Source organism: Falco cherrug, chromosome 5, assembly GCF_023634085.1.
Source record: "Falco cherrug isolate bFalChe1 chromosome 5, bFalChe1.pri, whole genome shotgun sequence".
NCBI classification, from domain to species: Eukaryota; Metazoa; Chordata; class Aves; order Falconiformes; family Falconidae; genus Falco; species Falco cherrug.
In genome coordinates, this window is record NC_073701.1 from 34,164,045 (window position 1) to 34,181,952 (window position 17,908).

Here is a 17,908-nt window from a genome sequence, read left to right on the forward strand (position 1 = left end):
ACAGAAACAGCAGCTGAATTTGGAGGGCTGGGAGCATTTTAGGTTTTAGCCCCCCCCAGTTCAGGGTATCAGGAAGCACAGGTGCAGGGGGGTATATTCTTCTAGATGCTAAGGGGCTGGAAAATGTGTGGGGAGGTCAAAGCCTGTTCCCTCTCACCCCTCCTCCATTTCCTAGAAATCATAGGGACATTGTAAGGTCAAGTTCAACACTGCTCTTGCTTTGCAACCCCAGGGACGTGGAAGGAACCCACAGGGAGGGGACAGACAAGTGCATGTGGCTGACAGAGGCAGCAATAAAGCGCAGACAGCCTCCCAGTCAGCACTGGTAAGACCTCAAAGTGACCAGAGAAGAGAACAAGCATTTTAACAACATCAAAGTCCACCCAAAACTTTCTTGATGGGACGTAGTGCAAATAGGAGAAATATTGGTCATGCTCTATAAAAGACAGGGGCTAACCTTTCAGGCTCCTTGGTGTGGGGGAAGAAAACTGTGATGACACCAAAGCCGAACTCAGCGTAAGTCTCTGTGTCCCAGGCATTCCAGTCAAGCTACTCGTACTTCATTCTGGTACCCTTGGTGTGCTCTCCGGAAAATGACAAATTATCTGACCTATATGGTAACTAAAAACCACCCTTCTCCACTCAAGCTACACAACTGGCCTAACTCAAATGCAGGAAAAACAACGGGAAGTTTGCCTGGAGTACCACTTCGGGATTCGGTGCAGAAACAAATCTTCAAGTGTGCACAGCGTACGGCATCTGGGGACCAGAGAGCCTGAACCGGGCTGCCACAGGGTGCAGGCAGGTCACCTCCAAAGAGGGATGTGATGTTTTAAGTTACCCAGGCATTCCTGTATCTCTCCTGTGACCTCTGTATGTTGCTGCAGATTCTGGTATGCGAGATAAACACAAACAACACCTCCAGGCAACTCTGAACTCCACAAGGACAATACGGGAGCCTCTGCATCACTGGATTTCGGCCCCTCACTTATCCTTCAGAACACGTTGGTCCTCTTTGTAACAGGAAGATCCGAGCAGGTCTTTGGCAACTCATGATCAGTGGAAGGCATTAGGATGGAAAAGGTGTATGGGAAAGAGCAGAATCCTGCTGTGGATCTCTGTTACAATACTGTCACAACAGCACCAATGGGTTTCAATGTGGAGCGAGAAAGGTTAAAGCTCATCCTTGGCATTAACAAGATGCTGCAGTGGGCGAACCGGTATTGCATGATCTCTCAGCAGCTGGTCCTGTGACCCTTCATGGCTGTCAGGGGGTCTGTCACCTGAAAAGTCTGTGAGAGCATAATCCTCCAGCAGGCCAGCTTCTACTGCGTGGCGCCGGAGCCCCTCGCTCCCCATGAGCCCTTGCATTCTCACATACCCCTGCTGACAGAAGGGAGGCAGCTTCTGATGGGTGAAGGCAAACATGAAACAGGACTCTGCAAGGGAAAGAATCAAAAATCAGGCTCAGGAGAGATGATAACCTGTAGAGAAAAATTCCCGTAAACTCTTGAGGACTCACTCAAAACAAAAGGCAGAGAGGATGAGGGAAGCTGACTGGGATTTCCCAGCCAGCACCTTGCCCTGCATGGCAGCAGAGTAATCAATCCACTTAATTCTGCAGAGCTCAGGAGATGCAGGGTGGGATCTCCACTCTGCGCTCTGAGGGGAAAAGGAGCTGGATTTGAGCTTGCAGCCTTCTGGCATCTTCTTCATACCACAGGATTGCTTCCCTCTGCATGCCATGTGGGGTTCCTGCAGAAGGTTCCCAGACCAGGGAGGGACAGAGGCAGCAGATGCTCTCCAGCTCTCACATCCCAGCACTCCCCTTTCCCATGGGAAAGCAATACCATCATTGGTACATGAAAAGAGATCTGGTACCCAATGGTACAAAGGAATGTTCAGATAATGGAGGAGAAAGGAAAGCTACAGCTAGAAAAGGGATTGAACCCAACTTCATACACCTTTCCCCAAATCTAGGTGTGCCTGGGGTGGTCTCTTTCTAGTGGTGAGCAAAAGCAAAGGCTATCTGGGAACATACACACAGCACAGGCACTTTTTATTGTCTGTGAAGTGCATCAAAGAGGTGTGACTGACAGTGAGACCACCAGAGTGCCACAGGGAGATCTCAGCTATTTACAGAAGAGATCGCTCCTGTCGCTTGTCCCTCACCTCCCTCCTCCTCCTCCTGCCACCTCAACCCTGTGCTCAAATTACCTGCAAAAAAATTGCGCAGGTCAGTGCTGAGGCAGTTCTCCAAAAAACGCCTCAGAGGCAGGATGTGAGCATTCGGGGCTGTCCAGTCTGTCAGGAAGTCCTCCACAATGTGATGGACAGCATCTGGGCGGGGGAGAGGCCAGTCTGGGGGCCGAAGTCTCATCTCATGCTCTGCCAAGAGAACATTAAGGGAATCTCTTGGAATCAAAATGGCATTAAAAAGAGCTTGGAGAGTGGAAAGCAGCTATGACAGCTGTTTCAGCTTTTGTCCCGACCTTTTAATCCCTACCTTACTTTAATTTGCAATCCCCTCTGCTAGCTCTGTCCTCAACCACCCTGCCACTGCACAGCTGCCCCTTTTTCCTGCCCACAGTATTCCCGTCATTTCACTCCTGTTCCCCCTGGGTAGGGACTGCCAGATGAGCTGAGCTGCGTGCAAGCTTTAATACCGCTACCCATCACTCTGCTCCGTGTAAGGCAGGCTGGACCCTGACCCTAGGTTTCTGGAGCCAAAGATTCAGCACACTTACTTCCCAAGGAAAGCTATTCCAGGCATGTGTGTTTGCTGGATATAACTCTCAGCCTTTGGCTGTCCCTGTCACTGCATGACCTGTCAGACCTGGGCCAGCCACAGAGAGCAGCTTTCTTTTGGCAGTAACACTGAACAGCCCAGCCTCGTCTGCCAGGACTGCCATAACACATGCAGGGTACCAGCTAAAGGAAAGCAATGTTCCTCTTTTTTTCCTGTTCTCAAATGTGAAGTCTCTGGTACAGCCCTCACCTCCCTCCCTGTATTGGTTCGTCTGATGAAAACTTCTTGCCTAACTCCCAGCTTTTTTTTCAGCTCACAGTCGGAGTGGGTGCCTCAGAGGATGGACATGAAAGAAGTGGAGGAGAAGGGTGTGCAGTGCCTTCAGGTCCCCACCCCCCTCCCCACTTTGGCTCTGAAGTATCTTCATCCCTCTCCGTTTTGCCTGTATCAGATAATTAGCAGGAAAGCTTACCTGTTGGGAGGTGTTTGTAATAGTAAACAACAGGGTGCAAAAAGTTAGACTGCCAGGCATGCTGTGCCTCTCCCACGGCTCGGTTGTAGTAGAATACATCCTTGTCAGCCCCAGAGAAATTCCTCCCATACTCCATGATGACGACAAAGAGCCCATCGGGAGCCTTTCTCCCCGTCTGCATTTCCAGCTCAGCCAGGACTCCAACTGGGTACTCTTCCAGGTATTCAAATGTCGTTGCATTCCTGTGAATTACAACCACAACCATCAGACTTTTCCACCAAAGAAAAGCCAGCTGGGATCCAACACCCCCTCAGCTGGTCGAGGCTAAGGCCAAAAAGCCATCGGATAGTAATTATTTTGGTCATTACAGATCTGGGCTGGACCACAGGCAAAGCTTATGAAGGCTGCAGATACTGTTAGAAGACTCCATTATTTTCACAGATTATGGGATTCCTCTCTACATTAGCACTGCTCAAGGAAAGCTTTTCTCTGGGTACAGTAAAAGCGCAATACGCCTCTGAGCCCGGAGGGAAGGTCTGGACCATTTCAGCCCTTTAAGAGAGATTAAGTAAGTGGCAGAATTGGGCATAGTGGCACCAGTTGTGGCAGCGGTACAGGTTTTGAGGTGGCTGCCTACTAGATGGTAATATCAGCAACAGAGCAATCTGTGTGGTGGCACCACAAGAAGCAATGGTAAAGAGAAAGGAATGAAACGATGCAGTGCAGTGCTGGGAATAATTACTCACTCACTCTCTCAGCAGTATGATGTCAGCCAGGACACTGAACATCTGGTAGAGGCCCGAGGCCTCATTCACCCGCTTGATGATGGAATTGGTCAGCTGTGTAACAGGGTGGACTGTGGATGGCCAGGGGACACCATGGTGACGATTTTCCAATAGGCGGTGGACTGCACGAGCTAAGTCATTGAGGGAAACAAAGACAGCTCATTTAAAAATCCAAGCTTATGCTTTTAAGAATTCTGATTGCTCTGCTGCAGCACACAGATACTGGCAGGACACAATGAATAAGCTTTACAGCTCATCCGTGCTCAAGATCTCCCACCCCAATCGCTGCTAACTGCAGTGGAGATGCCCTCCGAAAGCTGATGTGATGCTAAGTGGTTGGTGAGGGGGCGGGGGGTCCTCAGGGATATTTTATTACTTCTGAGCAGTCCTTTAATGATAAGGATGGGCACACACAAATAAAGACAGAAATTCTCTCTGCTGTCCAAAACCGCTGGGTTTTAACTCCACAGCACAGACCTCTCACCCACAGCCTGTCACGAGGCAGAGCATCTGGCAGGCAGAAATCTATTGTGTTACATAAATAAGAGGCAATGGGCAAGAGAGACACAAGACAAAACAAAGACAGACAACCAAAAACTTCAGATATGACCCCAAGTCACTTCTTCTCCACTTCAGATGACACAGCTGCAGCTGGGCTGTGTTTTGTCATTCTTATTGCCAGCAGAAGACTAAGGGTGATATCTTTCCAGCAGTAAGCTATGAACTGTTCCTTTGAAGGGAAGAACAATTCCCAGCTCTGCCTTTCCTCAGCCCAGTACTCACTTGTATACCGGAATCCATGGATGAAGCCCCCAGCAGATTTCCTGAAATCAACAGAATGGCTAGCAGTGCCGAGAACAAAGAGCCCCCGAGTGCTTCTGGACTCATAGCTGGGTTTGATCTGAGGATATTTCTTTTTACTCCCTTTTCCTGGCATCATTTTAAGAGATCTGATGTGCAAAAGAGAAGAGCAGGCTGTCAAGAAGGATGGGGTGGAAAAATAGAACTGATTTCTCATAAGGCACACACTATAATGCAGCCACTGCAAGACACTGCTTCATGCCCCCGCTGCCTTCAGTGCGATTCGCTCCTACAACAAGGATCTTCCAGAAGACAAGGATGCTTATCTCAAGGTAGCTCTGGACAAGACCAAATTCTAGCCTGAGCCATTGACAGTGAATTTTGGAAGTTAGCAGTACCATTTTCAACTGCAGGATGTACTAGGAGACAAACCAAGGTAGAGTGAAGGTTGCATCCTCAGGGTAAAAAAGCAGAAAAAAAAAATCTTTCTGTAGCAATCTGTACCTGTACCATCCTCATTGCAAAGAAAACCCAACACATAAAACATTGCTAGCCTTCTCCATGTGATCTGGCAGGTCAGGCTGTTAAAGTTCTAAAGGCACAAATGTTTCTGTGTCACCCAGGTCCCACCACTGCCAACTGCTCAGCCTTAGAGCCTGTCAGTCAGACGGCAGTGGCACACACACTCCCACAGGGACAAGGCCATAGCTGCAGAGTAAACAGATGTCTGTACAGCACCAGGTAGCTCAGAGCATGTGGACGTCTGGGCAGTGCTGCCAGGAGAGGACTTGCTCTCCCCGCTTCTCCCTACTCAGGCCCTTCACTCTAAACACCAGCTTCCCTGGAGATCCTGGTTCTCCCTCACCTGTTGTAGATAGAGAAGTCAAACTTCCAGCCTAGGCAGCGGATAACACGGTCGTAAGGTGCACGGGTAGCAAAATTATCCAGTTCATCCTGAGGGAGGGTGATGGAGTCGATGCCTGCGCTGATGTTCCTGTTCTCCAAGTAGAACCGGAGCGTGATGTGCAGCTTCCCTTTCTTGTCCTTCACGATAGCCAGATCTTCCAGGTTGCCCTCCAGAAGCCCATCCAGAGATTTCAGCTGGTAGGTGTCTAGCAGGCCATTGTTAATTGCTCTGCAAAAAAGAAAAGGAGAATGTAAGAAGGGCTAAAAGAAGGGAAGAGACGTGGGATCCACACTTCTGTCTCAGCTGCTGAAAATAGGACATCTTTACCAGGCATCCCACACTCTCCTTTAGTGCAAAGGTTACTGCCAGAGCCTCAGGGCTCACAGGAACAGCACAGATAACACTGCCTCACTGCCCTTGCAGGATGTAGTCAACCTCTTATCTCTCCTCTGAGACTGCAAGCAAGGTAACTAATTGGGAGCCAGCACTTTTTAATAATATAGTTTCCAACGGGACGTTTTCCTAATCGCACAGGCCTCAAAGAGCTCTCTTCAAGGTCCTGTGTCCAGCAATTGCAACCTGGACTGCTTTAAACAAAAACCGTAAAGACAGAAGGCCCCACGCTTCCTCTGCAACCCCCAGGACCACAGCACCTCCTGTGCCAGTCTGGCTTGTCACCTGGGCAAGAATCGATTCTCCTTGTTTGTACTCCAGCTGTGTTAGAAAGAGGAACAGGAGTGGTTTCCTACCTCAGATCCCCGACGTAGTGGGTGGCCCATGAGAGGCGCACACGGGACCGGCTCACCATGTGGATGAAATTTGTGACACCCAGAATGTTCTCCGCTGTCTCAAAGGCAGAGTTCCCTCGGCCCAAGATCAACACGGTCTGTCCAGCAAAATCCTCTGGGTTGATGGACACAGTCTCGTAACCTTCAACGTATTCTGAACCAGGAAAGTTTACCACGTTGGGGACCCACATCCCAGTGGCGACCAACAAAGAGCTGCAAAAACAGGGTAAGCAACAGGGAATGCAGGAATTACAGGAGTGGAGGCATCGCTCCATCTCATCACTCCTTCCTTCTCCTGCACAGTCCACAGAAGACAGCTTTGATGGGGCCCCTGCAGCCATGCTGGATCAGCTGCACAGGTCATGGTTTCAAAACAAACCTCTCCTCAGCTTCACTTAATGACCCTCTCTTCTCTTCCCTATCCTCAGGCCAAAAAAAATTATTAGGAACATCACTACATCTAGGAAAAGTCAGCACGGATCCTGCACATATATGTCTCCCTCCATTGTTTATGAATGTGCGAGTACTACTCATATGTACCCACCGACAATACACATAATACTGAAGTTTCACAGGTTGATTATAAGTCGCACAAAAAATTACTTTGGTTTAAAATTTGTGTTGCCTTTTAGTACAGCAGAACAAGAGTAATTTTTAAGAGGGATAGAAAACGGTTTCAGTATTTCAAAAACGTAACTCCTGGTCATAAAAGCATGTTGGCAACCTCACTAATTTTTAACACTAAAATTAAGTACAATAATCTTTTTATCTCTCTCCATAAGAGCTCTTACTTAAATCTGAGCAAAAGTTTTGTGACTTAAGATGGAACCAACAGGTAGCCAAAGCTAGCAGCACTGTCTGCTGTCCCAGCCTTGCTCACGCAGCTCCCAAGAACAATTTGCTTGTGGTGTGTAAGTGTCTGGGATTGCCTTCTGTCCCCTCTGAGCTTGCCAGCCAGCGCACCTCCAAGCGACAGCCAGCACAACCTGCTGTCGTGGAGCTGAGGTTCTCAGGAGAGGTGAGAAATATACTCCATATGTTCACACTAGTTACTTCTAGGTTTTTAGTAATGTAGCTCAGTGGTGGTATGGGATACACACGTGTAATTATGACAAAGAGAAGGGGAATTCAGGGACCACCAGTTACTTCTCTACAGCAACAGCCACATTTTAGTGTTTTCCCCCTGCCAGCTCTGTGCTAGCCCAGGGCTTCATTTGGCTGGGGTGTACTTCTGAACACATATGGGTTAATGGAAGTGAAGTGTCCTCACATTGACTCACTCAGATTTGTAATAAAGGCACCAGTGGCTACAAGAAGTACGACCAAATTATTTTTTTCAGAGAATAATTATTTAGTGATAAAACAAAAGTGATTTCAACCATATCTATCAAAGATGGAAATCTCAGCCAGTTTGTCTGCCAGCTCTCAGCTGTCTGAGGCGTAACATCGCTCGCAAAAGGCAACACCTTTCCAGGAGCAGTTATTCCACCCATCTGCACCTCCAATCTCAGCAAAATGTTTTCCCCTTGTGATAGTGGTTAAGGCTCTAAAAGGCTGTGAAATCTCCATCCTTGGAGATACTCATGCCTCAACAGGCCAAGGCTGTGAGTAACCTGATGTTGCTGGTCCTGCTTTGGGCAGGGCGCTTGGACAAAATGATCTTTATGAGTCTCCTCCAACCTAAATTATTCTGCAATTTTGTAACTTCAAAGACACCCGTGAAGGGTGGTATGCCTAGCCCTGGGTTTGCCCTTTACCTGCACTTGTAGTTCTGCCTGTCCTGGTCAGTTAGGAGGAAGTAGTGGCCATTCCATGCCAGCTCATCCTTCTCCAGTGTCACGTGGATGATAGCTGTGTTGTACTGAATCCGCAGCTTCAGCCGGGAAGCAAAGTCCTCCAGGTAATGCACCATCGTGTCAGCATCAGGGAAGAAGTCATGGGAGTAGCGTCGGAAAAGCAGCTGGCTGTTGTGGCTGAGGAGTGAGTTCCAGTCATGGCGGAGGTTGAACTCACTGTTGGATTTGCCGGTGTACTGCTTGTTGATGCTGATGAGCTTGCGGTGGCGAGGGTAGAGGGCAAAGAAGCTGCCAGGAGCATGGCTCCGCTCAAAGACGACGTAGTCCCGGCCGGCTCGCTGGAGGAAATAGGCTGCCTGCAAGCCTGAGGGGCCAGCCCCAATGACGCAGTAGTCATGGTAGAGGAAAGTGGTGCCGCTCACCACATGCAGGCTGCTGGCATACAAGGCCAGCCCCAGGAGTGTCTCACAGACTGCCAGGGCCAGGGCCATGGTGGGGCCAGGACTGCTACCCCTGCGGGGGAGAGAACCAGGGAGGCATCACTGAGGGGTTGAGCGCTCCAGTGGGCGCAGGCCTCCCTGCATAAGGCTCCTGGCCTGGCCCATGCGTGCTCACCCCCTGCCTAGGCCTAGCCGCAGTGGTACCACGACCGCCCCTCAGGGCCCCAAGCTGAGGTAGGGGTGTTGGGGTGGGGTCCTGCTCCCTGCCAGCCAATAGCAAAAGGGGTCCCAGGCCTTCCAGCCAATGGGCACACAGGGCCCCCTGCCCCAGCCAATAGCTGACAGCATGGGGTGAGCAGGCAGAAAGGTGTGGCAGCACTTGTGGGCCGCAAGCCCCCGCCGCGCCTCTGAGCCCCAACGGCCAATGGAAAAGGGAGGTGCAAACCCATCAGCCAATGGGAGATGGGGTGCCCCGCACTGCCCTCGCTCCCCCGCCAATAGGGACTGGCCTCGGCCCCGATGCCCTCCCCGCCCCCGTCCAATGGCGTGCGGGGCGTGGCCACCACCCGCGAAGCGCCGCACGTGACGCGCGGCGCACCTTGCTGCCGCGAGCCGGCCGGACCCGTCCCGCGAACGGCCGCACCTGCACCGCAGAGCTCGCGCCGCTCCCCTCCTCCCGCGCCGCGGCCGCCGCGCCGAGGGGGGGGAAGGGAGGGGGAGGGAGGGGGCGGGGGCAGCGCTGCCGCGCGCTGAGGGGCGAGTGACGGGGGGGGGGGGGGCGGGGGGGGAAGGCGCGCGGCGCGTCACGTGACACCGCCGCTTCCCGCCGCTGGCACCATGGCGCCGCCGCGCGCGCACCACGTGTCCGGGGGCGGGGAGGGGCGTTTAAAGGGGCAGCCGCGGGCGGGAGCGCGGCCCGCCAGCCGCCCCGCCCCGCCCCGGGGCCCGCCGGTACCGCCCCGGCCCGCCCGCCCCGTCGGTGACACCCCCTTCCCCGGCCCCAGGCACACGCAACACGGCGTCACTGAGCAACAGCAGCTTTATTCCGCTCCCACCCCGGGTGGTGTATCCGCGGAGCAGCCGGGCGCCAGGGTGCAGCTGCCGCCCACCCCTCCAGCAGCATCGGGGAGAGGGCGCCGGGGGGACACACTGCCTGGGCCCCAGGCCCCCCGAGCTGGCCGCGGGCTTCAGCTCTCTTCCTCTGAAAGAGAAGAGAAACAGTCATGGAGCATATGGAGCTGGCGAAAGGCTGGCACACAGCCCCCCACATACACCCCTTCTGCCAAGGAAATGCCACAAAGAAGCAGAATATCCCACTTCAGGGACAATCACCGCACCTCAGTGTCCCTGTCACCCCCCTCCCGCACCCCCTACATCAGCCCAGGCCACACATGCGTCATTTGGAATTACACAACTTACATTCCTGAGCAAATTACACAGCGACCTGAAATTTCTATAATAAAAGACCAGAGCAGCCAGGTTAAGTTTACCGTCTAACAAAATAAAGGGAAGGGGGTGGGGTGGGGGGGGTCAGGGAGGAAAAAGAGGGTAAAGCTAGAAGACATTTTCCGTATCACTGAAACAAAAGCTTTAGGTGAAATGGTTTCCCGTTGTTGACAAGAGTGCATTCAGATCACGTGTCAGGGTTCACAGACAGTTTTAGGCACCGAAGGAGGGACAGCAGTTGTACTCCCACAGGCAGCGACTGTCAGCTTCAACAGTCACTTTATAGAAGCCTTCACTGAGCTACCTCAATGAGGCTAGGTCACCACGTGTTTTAAATGTGCCATAGTTACTTCCATTTCTAAAACTGCATTAAAAAAATATCCTGGTACCAAGAGGAATCAGCACCCACCCACACCCCCAAATCCTGCGGCTGCTGAATGAAGGGCTCCTTGGCAAGCTTCACTTTCCCAGTCGGTGCTCTGGACCTGGGGCCTTACCCCACCCCACCCCCAGTTAAATCATTCCTCGCTCTGTATCCACAAAGGCACATCATCTGCATTTCCAGCTCTCAAGTTCTGTGTGCTTCTGGTTGAGTACTCCCAATATCACTCTCACCACTTCCACCACCGAGTCCCATCCTCAAGACCATGTATTCTTCAGCCTTGCTGAACTCAGATCTCACCCTTCAGATCTGGTCTTTCTCACAGGTCACCCCTTTTCATCCAGACCAGTACATTAAAAGCATAAATCACCAAGTATGCTACGAACCTTCTTCCTCCTCTTCTTCCTCCTCATCCTCCTCATCTTCATCAGAGCTGAAGGTGCCATCGGGCAAGCTGTAGATCCGTATCACCTGCTTGTTGGGGTCCTTGAGAATGAGGTACTTCCCCTCATCCAGCTTCATGCAGATGTCGATGACGCATCGCAGAATGCCCCAGGCATTTTCTATGCTCAGGTTAATCTGGCTGGCAAACTCATTTGGCTTGAACTGCTGGGTGCCCAGGATCACATGGCGGGCAGAGTCCTTCACATGGTAACGGGATACATACCTAGGAGGGGCAGGAAGAAACCAGAGGGGCATCGGGACATTACACTCAACCAGCAGAAGAATGACACCAAGAAAAGCAGCATGATCATCTTAGTTTTGTTTTCTGGGCTGAAAAACCCTAATACTCCCACACTAAAAGCTAAGAGGATCTCCTGGCTACATGCTGTCAATCAGTAATGTAACTGGAATCCTTCCACCACCTCAAATCAAATGAGATGGTACAAAAGATACAGAAAAATTAGTCCCACAGACAAAAATTAAGCAATGCATGATTAGCTGGGAGTTTACAATTAAACAGATACAAATGCATCAGTCCCATACCTGAGTGTGGAACCTAGGATTGCAGAACCCCAGAACAGAGTTAGCAAATACCTCCTGTTCGTTATCCACAGCACAGACTCAACTGGTTTTAAGCCAACAGTTCCAACAGGGATGTGACAATCCTCCCCTCCGTCCAATTTCTCAGTAATAGAGCACTTGAGGATCTCAATCAAATTCCTGACAGACAGCATAGTCACTGCACTTATTTCCCTCGCTGACAATCTTGGCAAACAGGCTGAGAGCTGCAGAGGCCACCTGCCCATCACACATGTCAGGTCTCACTAGGTCAGTCACAGCAGGGGCACATCAGCCACGCACTGAGGGGAAGCGGCTTACACCAGGACTCGTGCACTCAGCACAAACTTTCCCCTCTTGGCCACTCAAAACATGTGGTGATTTTATGATTACTCATTCTACAAATAGTTCAATTTTATGTACACCAACTTAAATACTGGAAAATTCACCTAAAGGAAGTTTGGTGTTGAAACCCTGGCTTACCCGAGTTTAAGATACTCTGATCCAGCCAGCAGTGCACAGCATGTCCAGCGGGCCAATTTGTAGCTGTTGTTTTTCAACTCTGTGGCAATCACAGCTCCTCTCTGAGAGTCAAGCTTCTGGCGCCAGTCCACTCCATTGCAATACTGACAGGAGAATCAGAACTAGGGTCAACCTAACAAGCCAGCAGCATTCATCTCTTCAGCCATCCTGACATCACATAAGGTAGTTTCTTCTGTTTACCTTATGGTACTGTATGAGGGAATGCAAATAGTAACCTACAGGGAAAGCCCTTGCACTGGAAAGGGAGAAACGCAAACAGCAGGGACTGGCCAACATTTGCAGCACTGGTTAGGAAGGGAAGTTTGTGAGGGAAGAGTTCACTAGGGAAGCATGGGAACAGGCTGGCTGCTGTGCTCAGCACCTGGGGACAAGAGGGTTCAAAACCAGCTACCTGACATCTGGGGGTGAATCCCATCAGCACTGCTTGTCCACCAAAGTTATACTCCTTTAGTGGAACGTAACCACCCAGGGAACACCACCAGATGTTTGTCTCATTTTGCCTGCTGTACCTGGCATGTCAGGCAGCAGTGAAGCTGTTAGAGCTAGCTTTGGGATCCCGTTCTTCCTCACCCTGGAATCCCACTCGTTCAGTGTTTTGATGTTGATGAACGACACTTCTCCATTTGCTCCCGTCATTACTCCATCATGTTCACAGCGGACAATGAGATCTATATCATCTCCCAGCTTCCACCTTCGGTATCTGCCAAGAAACAATCCACCTGGTTATTTCTGACCCTTGCTCTCTTTCAGATCCATGCAGGCACACAGCAAAATCCTCTCTCCCTCTTATCTGTTCACTGTGAGGATGTCCAGGCGTCCCTCTCATGGTAAAGCTTCTATCACTAACACTCCTAACTTGTTTTGTTTCCGTTACCGTGCTGACATCCTGACCCCTTGCCAAACCCGGGCATGACAGAGATCAACATACCTGTATGCAACAGAGGCTACTTCGTTTTTATCCATGTCATCCTCCACGAAGGGGTTTGGGTTGGGAAACTTGTATTTCTCCTTTCCCTGCAGAAGGAAACAGAAGGGCATGTCAGAAGAAAAATCCTGTGGCAGCTCTCCCCTATGGGTTAAATATTCTCTTATAGCAACAGTAGATTATTTTCCTTATATAGAAAAATGCTAAAATATTAAGACAGATAAGAAGCCCCATCTTCACATCAGTCACTTCCCTGTAAGCAGTACTTCTACTGGCACTTCAGCTTTACTAGGTGTACTCAGAAACCTGCTTGCTTCACTGATGGGAGTGTGAGTTCTTCTTTGTGGAAAAAAGGTGAAAAACTTCCTACAACAGAGTCACACTCCTCACCAGAAGTAATCCCACCTCCTTCAAAAGTAAAGGAAAATCAGTGTGTAACAGTGTATAACCTCTGTCAATTAAACGACTCCTGTGCTGCATTATTATAGCAGCCTTAACGAAGTCTCAAGACTCTGAAACACAGACCCTACTAGCCAACACTGCTCAACCTTACCATCCTCAGACACTGCTGGGAGAAATTATGATTGATGTAGGTAGCTTCCATGGCAAGGTTGCGTGGAGAATTAAAGGAGTTGCCCTCTTCCTGTGGTGGTTCGTTGGCTGTTTCACTCACTGTCAGGAGGTCTGGGAAGAAAACCAGGCACAAGTGGTTATACTCGGGGGGAGTAAATACATCAGCTTCAGCGAGTCTCCAGCCCCAAGCGGGAGCAAATCAATACTGAAGTTATCCTTGTAGCCAGCAACTGTACTGCAGCAATCAGTTTGTTCCAGGGGTATCAGTCTGGACACTGAGACACAGAATGAACTCAAAAAAGCATAACCTTTAGCTACTGTAACAGAAATTTCTTTCAGGGCTTTTCCTCACCAAAATCTGAATTATCCCTCTTGTCAAAGAAAAGCTTGGATCCAACTCTCTGGACAATGATGTCCCAGGAATAGACTGAGCGAGTGCAGCTCATCAGGGTGGCCAGGATGGCATCTGTGGCAAACACATTCCCTTGGGTCTTGGCCAGCTATGGACACAGGAGGAGGAGAAAACTGTGTTTCAGCAACCAGAACAGACACCCCTTCCCTTCCCCAACCAGGATGAAAAGTGTTAGCAAATCAGATGATTAATATCTTCTCCTAGGCTGAGGAAGCTGGGTTGGTAGGTACACCACCAACAGCTAGACAAAACATTTGGTACTACCCAGAAATCCAGGCCCACCCTCACCCAAACAAGGAAAAAGCAAGAAACGCATTATGAAATAATTCTGTTGGGAAAAGGCATGGCTCCTTATTGCCGACTGGGTCACACAGAAAAATGTTCAAGCTTTCCCCATCTCCAAAAGCAGAAACCTCAAGAACCAGGTCTCTTATATGGAAGTTTCTCTCCCAACAGATCTCAAGTACCGGTCTGCTTGCCCTTCCAGAATTACAGCTGTTCCTTTGCCAGTATTCCTCATTTTGCATTATTCTAGCTCTGCCTTGGACCCAAGAAAAATAACGATACCAGCTAATGCTTCTTTGCAAGCTTAGGGATCCAGAATTCTTCTGCCCTTCTCTTAACTTTGGTCTGACGGTGACAGCTGGTCTCTAACAGCAGGCACTGAGAAACACACTACTGCGTTTTACAAAGCAGGAAACACACCTTTCGGATAACTGGGTCATCAGTAGTAGTGACGGTGTGAAAGATGCGCTTAATGCTCCTCAGTAGCTTCTCATTCCTTGTTGTAATGCGGTCAAAGGCTTTGTCATAGTACTCTAGAGCTCCACAGCACTCTCTGCAGAGGGAAGAGGAGCACCACATTGATACACCCACTACATGTAACACCACCCATGAACTGCCCAGGACTGAGGGGCCCGCTGGGTGTTCCATTACCTCCCACTGCTTTGGTACCTCAGTGAGAAAGAACATTGCGACCAGGCCAGGAAACCCTTGCCCTGCTGCTTTCCCAAAATGTGTTCATTTTTGAACAGTTCAGGAAGCAAGCAAATGGCTGTTTTGTGAACTCACATGTCCTGTGGCTCTGACACCTCCAGGTAGCGCATCTTCATCAGCCGAGGGAAATCCATCTCTTCTTTCACCTCCCAATCACTGCGAACTTCAACTGAGGAGTCACGAGGCTTCTGCTGTGCAGCCAGAGGGAGGACAGATAGGGAGAGAGAAACAGAGACACAGCACATCAGGATTTGTGCAAGAGGAGGGGCCCCGTGAGCATCACCAGAGAACCAAATCATCGCAGCGGGCAGAAAGCTTCTTAGTTTACCTGTGACTTTTGGTCCCATTTCTGCCTCACTCCAAACTGCTTCTGAAACTTCTTTTGTAGACGCAAACGATCTCTAAAATGACAAATATGAGCAAAGCCATTAAGAGAAATTAACTCCTACATGCCACAACCGTTCCTGTGCTTCTAGATTACCACCAGAGGAGCAATACTTTTAGGCATCAAGCTGCTGAAACATTTGCTGAGCTGTCTGCTCATCAAGATACCTGAAGCATTAAAAGCTCTGTTCTTTACTCTGAGCGGCTCTTTAAGTATTTTCATCTCTAAAGACTGCAACAAAGTTTTAAGAAAGGGTAAGCTCTGCTTTAAAACACCATGTTTGCTTTTCAAATACGATTCAAAAATTCTCCTATATCCTGAAATTCTTCTTGGCTGTGACTGTTCACCCTAGTGGGTTCTGTCACAGTAACTTCATAAATGTATCAACAGTATGTTCACACAGTCCAACCCAGTTAATGGTATGTTCACATTTGCAGCCTCACCTCTCTTTCTGCTTGGCACTCTTTGGCAGTGTCTGCATGCTGAACTGCAGCATGTTCCGACGGTCCTTGTCTCTCCGAAGGTTCCTCTGCAGAAATGAAACAAAGGAAAAAACCAAAACATTTGCATTGCAAACGTAATTCTGTGCTGCTGAAGCTCTCCTTTGGGCCCATTTCTGAAAACATTCTACCTGTGCAAATCGCATACGATTCCTCTGGTATGCTGTTTTCTGTGTTCGTGCTGTGTCCACCAGCTGGAAGCTTGTCTCATCCTCCTCGTGGAAATATGCATATTGACTTCCACCACCAAACTGTGACGAGTACTTGTCTGGAAATAAAACAAAGCACCTTGACACCAAGCTTCTAGAAAACCCCTCTGACACTTTGCCCATTTTCCCCCAGAATTCCCTCCAACTGCCTTCACCCAAGTCTGATGCACAAATAGGGACTCCTGCCTTACACCAGCATGCTTCCCACCCCTCCAAGCCTCCCTGAGAAGCCCCAGTTATGAGGCAGCACAAAAATAATGAGTAAGCCCTAAGGACAGGGAGAGCCCCACAGAGCCCTCCCTTGGGTGACGCGTGCTTCCTAATTTAAGAAGCCTCTCTTGCTGAGGTGTGCAGGCAACCACCAGAGAGGGTGTGAGACATGAAAGCAGGAACGCCACTTGGAGAAAACTCGGCAGGAAACAAACCACAGGAGCAGCCATCAGACAACACGTACTTGTATATCTTTTATCCTGATACGTGGCTCCTGTCCAATCAGCCACCTAAGGACAAGCATAAACAGTCAAAATAAGTTAGTGTTAGGCATCCTCCTCCTCAACCTCTGACTTCATATATGCAGGACTTCAAGCAGCAAACACCACTGCATGGTCCAGAACTAATCCTTTCACTTCCCGCCTCTGCCTGCCAGCCCTGCTGACTGTTCACAAGTGTGTTACATGCTAGGATGTGCTGCAAAGGGTGTCAGAAGAGCAACCGCAGTAGTAAGACCGGGGGCAGTGTGCAGGGGTGGGGTGCCAGAAGGCACACGGGGCTTGCTCAGCAGCAGCCCAACATGCCATGGCACGACTGCGTTACCTTTCCCAGGCGGTCTCCTTTACTGAAGGGCTGATAGGGCATATCCCTGAACTGCTCGGGCACAGCGCACGGGCCCCAGCCGGAGGGGTTGTCCTGGATCACGGGTGTCACAAACTTCGCCATTTTTCAAACTTCTAGAGGGGAGAAAACCCACGAATAACCCCTAAACCCTCGGCCGCCGCATGGCGAGCCCCGCGCCCGCCCCGACGCCCGCGGCAGTGGGGCACGGGGGCCCGCGGCCTTGTCCCGGTGCAGGCCCCGGCGCGGCCGCGAGGGGAGCGGAGGGCGCGGAGCCGCCTTCGCCAGCCGGGTCCGCACCCAGCGGAGCGGCCGGGGTGGGCCGGGGACCCCCGATCGCCGCTGTCACTGTAAGTGTCGGGGTAGGGGCGGGGACCCGGCCCCCACCGGAACCGGTGGCAACGCCGGGGCGGGGCCGGGGGTCCCGATGCTGGCAGGAAGGTGTCGGTAGGGCAGGAGGCCTGTCCCAGGGCAGCCCCAGCGCCCCCCTCACCTGCGCGGCCCCGTCACGGCCCCGATGGCAGCGGATGGCGGAGGCGGCGGCAGCGGCGGGGAAGGAAAGAGGCCGCGCGCAGCCCGGGCCCTTCCTTTCCGCGTCAGCGCCGCGCGACAGGGCTGTCGTAAAATTAAAAAAAACCACCCACCCAACCGTGAAGGAGCCGAGCGCGGCTGCCGTAAAGCGCCTCCCTTAGCGCACGCAGTACGCCAAGGCCATAGAGCTGCTGGAGGGCCGGGCTAGAAAAGCCGCGGCGCGCGGCCGGCAGATGCGAGTCTCTACGATCCGTTGGGGCTGGGCCGAGGCGGGCGGCGGGGGACGGCGGCGGCGGGGGACGGCGGGTGGCGGCCCTGTCTCCTGCTCCCTCCGTGGCCGGGTTCGTGGTCGGGGGCGCTGGAGCTGCCTGTGGCCGGCGCTGCGGGCCGCGGGGTGCTGGCGCGGAGCGGGGGGCGCGGGGGCCCCCGCACGCC

The 17,908-nt window shown here is 51.3% G+C and overlaps 2 protein-coding genes across 4 annotated transcripts; both read right to left on the bottom strand.

Annotated features, from left to right (window-relative positions):
• Positions 1–348: 348 nt before the first annotated feature.
• On the bottom strand, positions 349–9,498 carry FOXRED2 (FAD dependent oxidoreductase domain containing 2). Of its 2 annotated transcripts, none has more exons than XM_055712600.1 (9): positions 9,382–9,498; positions 8,260–8,811; positions 6,464–6,715; positions 5,673–5,942; positions 4,790–4,956; positions 3,972–4,137; positions 3,222–3,463; positions 2,218–2,388; positions 349–1,439 (listed from the first exon to the last, which is right to left on the bottom strand). In XM_055712600.1, the coding sequence occupies exons 2-9, from the start codon at positions 8,787–8,789 to the stop codon at positions 1,174–1,176; spliced, it is 2,064 nt and encodes a 687-aa protein (XP_055568575.1). In that variant the 5' UTR covers positions 8,790–8,811; positions 9,382–9,498; the 3' UTR covers positions 349–1,173. The 2 variants fall into 2 exon arrangements, with proteins under 2 accessions (XP_055568575.1, XP_055568574.1); XM_055712599.1 differs by having other exon boundaries at positions 9,337–9,485.
• A 261-nt stretch (positions 9,499–9,759) lies between these two features.
• Positions 9,760–17,592, bottom strand: EIF3D (eukaryotic translation initiation factor 3 subunit D). Of its 2 annotated transcripts, none has more exons than XM_055712353.1 (15): positions 17,436–17,592; positions 16,925–17,058; positions 16,566–16,611; positions 16,034–16,170; positions 15,846–15,931; positions 15,346–15,418; positions 15,093–15,205; positions 14,727–14,859; positions 13,962–14,109; positions 13,590–13,720; positions 13,040–13,125; positions 12,682–12,811; positions 12,052–12,194; positions 10,953–11,233; positions 9,760–9,939 (listed from the first exon to the last, which is right to left on the bottom strand). In XM_055712353.1, exons 2-15 carry the CDS (start codon positions 17,045–17,047, stop codon positions 9,926–9,928), a joined length of 1,644 nt encoding a protein of 547 aa, XP_055568328.1. In that variant the 5' UTR covers positions 17,048–17,058; positions 17,436–17,592; the 3' UTR covers positions 9,760–9,925. The 2 variants fall into 2 exon arrangements, with proteins under 2 accessions (XP_055568328.1, XP_055568327.1); XM_055712352.1 differs by having other exon boundaries at positions 15,093–15,208.
• Positions 17,593–17,908: the final 316 nt, after the last annotated feature.